Source organism: Leucopleurus acutus (assembly GCF_964270905.1).
Source record: "Leucopleurus acutus genome assembly, chromosome: 16".
NCBI classification, from domain to species: domain Eukaryota; kingdom Metazoa; phylum Chordata; class Mammalia; order Artiodactyla; family Delphinidae; genus Leucopleurus; species Leucopleurus acutus.
The window spans coordinates 8,351,360-8,358,557 of record NC_139158.1 but is presented as its reverse complement, the minus strand read 5'-3'; the positions used below and the strand labels follow the sequence as shown (position 1 = coordinate 8,358,557).

Below are 7,198 nucleotides of genomic sequence, written 5' to 3'. Positions count from 1 at the left end.
AACCCCCTAAATGAAGAAACCAAGGCTACAGTGAGGCCAGGAGCCGGGCGCTGACCTGAGCTGCTCCCGGGCCCCGCCCCAGTTCTCCTTGCAGTGCGCAGTCCAGCAGCTCTGCCAGGGCCCCTCCCATCTCTTTCCCCAGGGTTCTGGCTTTCTAAGCACTGCTCACATGGGGCAGGTGCTGCTGTCTTCATTCTACAGGTGAGGAAACAGGTTCAAGGGTACAGTGACAGCGGTAGAGCCGGGACAGGAATCCCAGACAGGATTGATCTGACCCCATCCTCAAAGTTCTCATCCTTCCCAACCTTCTTAGAAGGAGGATCCAATACTCGCAGGCTTGCTGTCTGCCTGGCGGGGGTGAGTGTGGCCTGGGGCTGAAGAGACACACACCCGAGTGACGTAAGGGATGTGGGGAAGGGGGTTTGCGGGAGGGGGTTTGCTTTCACAAGCCCTTCTCGTATAAGAAAAGGACTGAAATTCTATGTTAGAACGCGCTGGTACAAAGATGAATATATGTTAGAGCATTTTCTTTCATCTAGAAGTTCCTTTTTTTTTTCTTTCTGATTTTAAAAGAAATTTAAGCATTTTTGTGGACCCCTAGCAGTATCGTGGGCCCTGGGCACTGTGCCCACTGCCTCGTGGAGAAGTTGGCTGGGGAGGGCAGGGAGGCCTCCATAGAGAAGCTGGACCCCAATCCTGTTTGGTTCCACGGTGAGACTCGCTCCACTGCTCACAGGGCACAGGAGTTGGGTGGGCACCCGAGTGCCACCCTCATGCTCGGCTCCCACCATTACAGCACAGTGAGAGTCAGAATCGGAGAAAATGTTCGCAAATCTTATGCCTGATAGGGGTCTCGTATCCAAAAAATATCAAGAACTCTTACAACTCAACAATAAAAAGACAGATCCCCAATTTTTTTTAAATGGGCAAAGGACTTGAATAGATATTTCTCTGAAAAAGATACACAGATGGCTGACAAGCACATGGAAAATGCTCAACGTCATTAGGGAAACGCAAATCAAAACCACAAAGTGATACCACTTCATACCCATTAGGGTGGTTATTATAAAAAAAAAAAAACGGAATAAATATTGGTGAGGATGTGGAGAAATTGGAACCCTCATCCACGGCCGGTGGGAATGTAAAATGTAGCCACTTTGGAAAACAGCTGGGCAGTGCCTCAAAAAGCAGTTACCATATGACTCCGCAATTAAAACTACCAGGTGAATATCCAAGAACTGAAAACATGCCCACGGTAACACTCATAATAGCCAGAAAGTGGGAGCAACCCAAATGTCCATCAGCTGATGCACGATAAACAAAATGTGATGTATCCATGCAACGGAATGCTGTTCAGCCAGAAAACAGAATGAACTATTAACACATACAACGTGGACGAGCCTTGAAAACATTATGCCAAGTGAAAGAAGCCAGACAGGAAAGGATGCACTGTGTGATTCACTTCATATGAAATATCCGGAAGAGGCACATCCAGAGAGACAGAAAGTAACCTAGTGGTTGTCAGGGGGAGGGGGAATTGGGAGTGACTGTTTTAATGGGTACAGTGTTTCCTTTTGGGGTGGTGAAAAGGTTCTGGAATCTGGTGATTTATGGCCAGTGAAATTTAAGAGGAAGTCTACAGGGGCTTCTAGGAAAGCTTATGTTTTTCTGATAAAAGAGAGAGATTGGATAACACCTCCCTGCTCCTCCCGTCTTCCTACTTTGATTGAGGATATGATGGCTGGAGCCACAGCAGCCATCTTGCTACAATGAGAAAAAGGCCAAGAGAATCTCAGAGACATTGACCCTATCGTCATTTGACCAAGCCCATGCCAGCAGCTGTCCTCCTCCAGGATTCTTGTAAATGAAAATAAATCCCTCCTTGTTTAAGCAAAACACAAACAACCCCCCCAAAAAAACCAAAGCCCCCAGAAAACAAAAACCACTGAACTGTACATTTTAAAATGACATGGTATGTGAATTATATCTCAATTTTTAAAACACATATAGGGAATTCCCTAGCAGTCCAGTGGTTAGGACTCCACGCTTTCCCTGCCGAGGGCCTGGATTCAGTCCCTGGTCAGTCAGGGAACTAAGATCCCACAGGCCGTGTGGCACAGCCAAAAAAAATTAAAATTTAAATATTTAAAAAATAAATAATTAAAAATTAAAAAATACATATATAGTGAGAACCCGTGGGAGTAATGTAAGTAGGGCAGGTGTCCCCAACCCCCAGGCCGAAGACTGGTACCCATCTGTGGAAAAATTGTCTTCCACGAAACCGGTCCCTGGTGCCAAAAAGGTTGGGGACCACTGAAGTAGGGGACTTGCTAGCTGTCAAGGGCTCTACAATCCTTTCTCTGAGTCCATGTGATTCCTTTGGACGAAGGAACTGGGGAGTGAGGGAGGATGTGGCCTCGTGGAGGAAGGGCAGGGTGCAGAGATGGCAGCAGGGCCAGGGGCGGTGATGGGGCTGGCGTCAGACAGGTTGGGGCTGCCCACTTCCTTCCCTGGGTGGGGATGGAAGGCCAGAGGGAGGCTCCTGGCACCTGGGGTGCAGGAATCTCTGGCATGTGGCCCTGAGCCCTTGTTTCCAGAGATCAGCCCTCCTCCCCAGGGCTGGGAGGCTGGGTGGGACCCAAATTCAGACATGGGCCCCTGGGGTGCCCTGGCCTGCATCTTGGGGGTCCAATGACCTCTCTCGCTCAGCTCCAGCGGCCCTGCTCCTGCCCTCCTAACTGGCCCTGGCCTGCCCCACACCGGAGCCCTGCCCAGCTCCCTCCCCGTGGTGGGCTGGGCTGGGAGGAGGAGTGAGGGTGAACATTTTCAGGTCTTTCAAGCCCTCGGCCAGGGGGCAGCCTGACTAACCAGCTCCTCCAGGCCCGCGGTGTTGGGGGAGGGGGTGAGGCCGAGCCCCAGGCTGTGGATGCATGCGTGCTCTGCAGGCCATCATGGGGCTCCCCTGGAGGCAGCTGCGCCCTTGTCTGCTGCTCCTCGTGGTGCTGGTGTGGCCCCAGCCCTGCACGAGCCTGGGTGAGTGGGGGGTCCCGGGATGGGTGCCCCTGGCCAGATTCAAGGGGCTGGGGCACCTGCCGGGACCCTGGGAGCCTGCCCCCTCCGATTGGGAGAGGCAGCCCCAGGGGCAGTGGGCCCTGGGCCCTCACCCCTATCTCCTCGGCCGCAGAGCTCATCCCCTACACGCCGCGGATAACAGCCTGGGACCTGGAAGGGAAGGTCACGGCCACCACGTTTTCCCTGGAGCAGCCGCGCTGTGTCCTGGAAGGGCACGCCAGTGCTGCCAGCACTGTCTGGCTGGTGGTGGCCTTCAGCAACGGTATGTACTGGTGCAGGCCTGGGGCTGAGGACAGCTGCAGGGGCCCTGGGAACCCCTCACAACTGGGTGTGGATTGGGAGTTTGGGCTTTATCCAGAGGGCGCTCTGAGAGGTGACAAAGTCTCATGTGAGGCTTGGAGGGCCAGGGCTGGAGGCCTTGGACACAGCCAGGGGCTGTGGCGAGGTCCCGTCCGCTCCTCCCCTCCGGCCCCAATCTGTTTGTCCCTCACTCCTGCAGCCTCCAGGGACTTCCAGAGTCCCCAGACACTGGCTGAAATCCCAGCCTCCCCGAGGCTGCTGACGGATGGCCACTACATGACGCTGCCCCAGACCCTGGATCAGCTGCCCTGTGAGGACCCAGTGGGTGGCAGGGGGGGCGCCCCGGTGCTTAGGGTGGGCAATGACGCCGGCTGCCTTGCTGACCTCCAGCAGCCACCCTACTGCAACGCCCCCCTCCCCGGCCCTGGACCTTACAGGTGGGTCACCCAACCTGGACCTTGGGAGAGGGCTGTGCTGGGAGAGGAGGGGTTTTGGGGACCAGGGCTGCCCCCCCACCCAGCCTCTCCCCAGGCCTCTGTCCTGGCCTGTCCCCTTCCGGGCTGCAAGCGGAGCAAGCCCCTCCCCTTCACAAGCCTGGGTTTCTTCCTCTGTGGGGTCCGACCAGCTGGGGGGGCAGACAGAATGTGGCCCTTCCAGGAGGCCCACGAGGAGGAGATGGGCATCGCAGAGCCGGTGGGGTGGGGTGGGGGTTGGGGAGGAGTCTGCAGGGCCCACCGTCCCTCCCACAGGTAAATCTGGCGGGAAACTAAGCCTGGGGCTGAGGGTGGAGCCGGGGTGGGAGAGCAGGTGTCAGACGAGGGGACAAGGCCAGAGGTCTTGGGGAGACCAAGTGCGGCTGGGGGAACCGGCAGGGGGCGCAGGCAAGGCGGGCCGGGGCGTAGGCTCCACCCACGCCTCCCTCGCCCTCTCACCCAGCCCGGCCAGGTCCCCCTCCCCCTCCCCGTGGCCACTCCCTGGCGCGGCCTCCAGTTATACCTGCCGCCGCATCCCTAGCGGCCCCCGGAGCCGTCCCGTCAGTGCCAGCCTGCCTGCGTTCCTTGCGGCTCGGAAACCTTCCAGAGCTCCGCCCCCCACCCGCGGACAAAGATACAACCGAGGCTTCGCACGGCTCCCGGTGCCCCCCCCCAGCTCAGCCTGCCCCCTCCCGTGATCCTGGGCTCGGAGTGCGCCCTGATCACAGCCCTCCCTCCCTGGCCTTTGCCTGGGGTACCCGCCCTTATAGGGGGGCCTTCCAAGGCCTCACAAACTCCTCACAGCCAGCAGTTCTCTGGGAAGCCAGGGCCCCCCAGCCCCATGCGCCCCGCTGAGCCACCCTGAGGCACCCTGCATGTGACACTTAGTAATCGGGGCCACCTAAACCAGATAGAGTGTCTGGAGAGCGACGGTTCAGATGGTTTGGGGCTGCTGGCACAGGTCACTGTGGCCAGAGAGGTCTCCGGGGGTCCTTAGAGCAGGGCCAGGCTTCAGCGGTGCTGATGGGCCCCACCCTCCCCTATACATGGAAAGGCCCACAGCCTGGCCAGCCAGCAACAGCTGCCTGGGGCCTGGCCAAGGTGGGGCCTCGCCCAGGGCAGTCGAGGCTCGGAGCCTCACCCTTCCTTCTCTCCCCAGGGTGAAGTTCCTCCTGATGGACTCCAAGGGCTCACCCCAGGCCCAGACGAGGTGGTCCGACCCCATCACTCTCCGCCAAGGTAGCGCTGGGGGAGGGGTGCTCCGGCTCTAGTCTGCCCCGTGTGGACTGGCCGCCCTCTCCACCATGGTCGTGCTCAGCCGGCCCCCGCCCCATACAGAACCTCGTGCTGGAGGCTGGGGCACCGGGTTGACCCCATCAGCAGAGACACCGGCTCTGTCCACCCCAAAATGTTTGCCAACCCTCGGGTACCCCGGGCCCCAGCCCCGTCATAGACAGAAGCAGTCTTCCCCTCCTTCAAGGAGCCGACCCTGTGCCCAGCACTGCCAGGTGGAGGAGAAGGGCCAGGGCAAGGAGGCTGGAGTCGGTCAGGGCCGTGGGTCCCGGGATAAGGAAACTGCACGTGAAAGGCTGGAGTGTCCCACATGTGGGCGCCCGGGAGATGGGCTGAGAGGCCGGGCTGGTGGTGTTGGTGGGTCTTGTCATGTGAGGGCCTTGAATGCCAGGCTCCAGGAGCAGGGCAGTCCTGAGCTCTGTTGCCACGCTTCCTGCCACAGGCGGGGCAGTGGGCAGGCACATTGGTGGGAACAGCCCAGAAGGTGAGACCAAGGCAGAGGCTGGAGCGATGGCTGGTGGTCCAGGCTGGCAGAACACAGATGCCTAGCTGAGAGGGACAGATGGATGGGCTCAGGAGGCTGGCTGGGGATGTAAGGCAGTCAGCCTTGGGTGGGAGCATGGTGGGGAGGTGACCGCCCTGGGGTCCAGGGGCAGCCTCTGAGAGCCACTGTGTGTGCAGGGAAGTCCCCAGGCTCCATTGACACATGGCCAGGCCGGCGAAGTGGCGACATGATTGTCATTACCTCCATCCTCTCTTCTCTGGCCGGTCTCCTGCTCCTGGCCTTCCTGGCAGCCTCCAGCGTGCGCTTGTGAGTGCTGACACCCCCGAGGGCCCCTCTCTCACCCAGAACCCCTTCCCTCTCACTGGTCCCAGCACCTGGAAGCCCTCCATGAGCCCTGTGGTTCTGAGGTGGGCGGTGCCCCTTCCAGGGATGTGCAGGGAATTCCCCGCCCCCCCCCCCAATATCTCTCACCTGGGAGGTCAGGGAGGTGGTCCAGCAGCTCCTCTGACAACAGGTTCAGAGAAGGGGCCACCTCGTTCTGACTGGGCCCTTCTCCTCCCTGACCTTGTTTTCTCTCCAATGAGCCCTCTATCATAGTGAACTGACACCCAGGTAGTCAGGGTGGCCACCTGGAGGAGGCACACCTCCAGTTGGTTCTACAAGGGAGGAAAGGGAGAGCAGAGGCTGCAGGGGGAGGGCTCTGGGAGCGGGGAGCTCGGCAGCCTACTCCACCCAGCAGAATGACAGCTGCGCCTCTTCCTCTCCCCATCCAGCTCCAGCCTGTGGTGGCCGGAGGAGGCCCCAGAGCAGCTGCGAACCGGCTCCTTCATGGGGACGCGTTACATGACCCACCACATCCCACCCAGCGAGGCTTCCACGCTGCCCGTGGGCTGCGAGCCTGGCCTGGAACCCCTCCCCAGCCTCAGCCCCTAGCCTGGCCCATACAGCTGGGGCCGGGGCAGTGGGGGACCTGCACCTACGTGCCCCTCCCCCATCGCACCTCCCCACCCTGCCTGAAATCCATCCCACCACTAGCAGCCCTGCCTTGGGCTTTCCCAGTTCCCCTGCTCCAGGCAGTGAAGTTGCACTCAGGGGAGGGCTGTGGTCAGGCTGGGCATCCAGCCTCCGCCTCCATCTGCCTCAGTTCTGCCTGCCTCGAGTGAGGCTGAAAGGTGACATGGAGAGACCGCCCTGACAGGAAGCTTCCAGGCCCCAGGAGGAGGCCTGCAGGGGGCCTTGTCTGCCCCGTGCAGGGGGCTGGGCTGGGCCCATCCTGGGGTATATGAGGCCTCCCTCTGCCCCTCTGTCCCATCCACCAGCGGCTGGGGCTGCAGTGGAGCCTTTAGAGGTTCTTCCATTTTCCCTGGACGGGGGCCCTTTCTGAGGGGGGCACTCACCAGCTGTAAGGTCTGACAGTGTAGACACACGTTATGACTTTCCGGCCACCACTCCTAACCCCCTTGCACACGCTGATGGCTCACACACTTATCCACTCACTCTCACGCCACAGACATTTACTGAGCTCCTGCTGCATGCCCTGCAGTGTCAGACGTGG

The 7,198-nt window shown here is 59.5% G+C and overlaps 1 protein-coding gene across 1 annotated transcript; it reads left to right on the top strand.

Annotated features, from left to right (window-relative positions):
* Window positions 1–2,951: 2,951 nt before the first annotated feature.
* Window positions 2,952–6,576, top strand: UPK3B (uroplakin 3B; the record flags this gene model as incomplete). The annotated part of the gene is made up of 6 exons (XM_082856919.1): window positions 2,952–3,033; window positions 3,185–3,334; window positions 3,572–3,809; window positions 5,005–5,084; window positions 5,820–5,949; window positions 6,417–6,576. The coding sequence occupies 6 exons, from the start codon at window positions 2,952–2,954 to the stop codon at window positions 6,574–6,576; spliced, it is 840 nt and encodes a 279-aa protein (XP_082713045.1).
* Window positions 6,577–7,198: the final 622 nt, after the last annotated feature.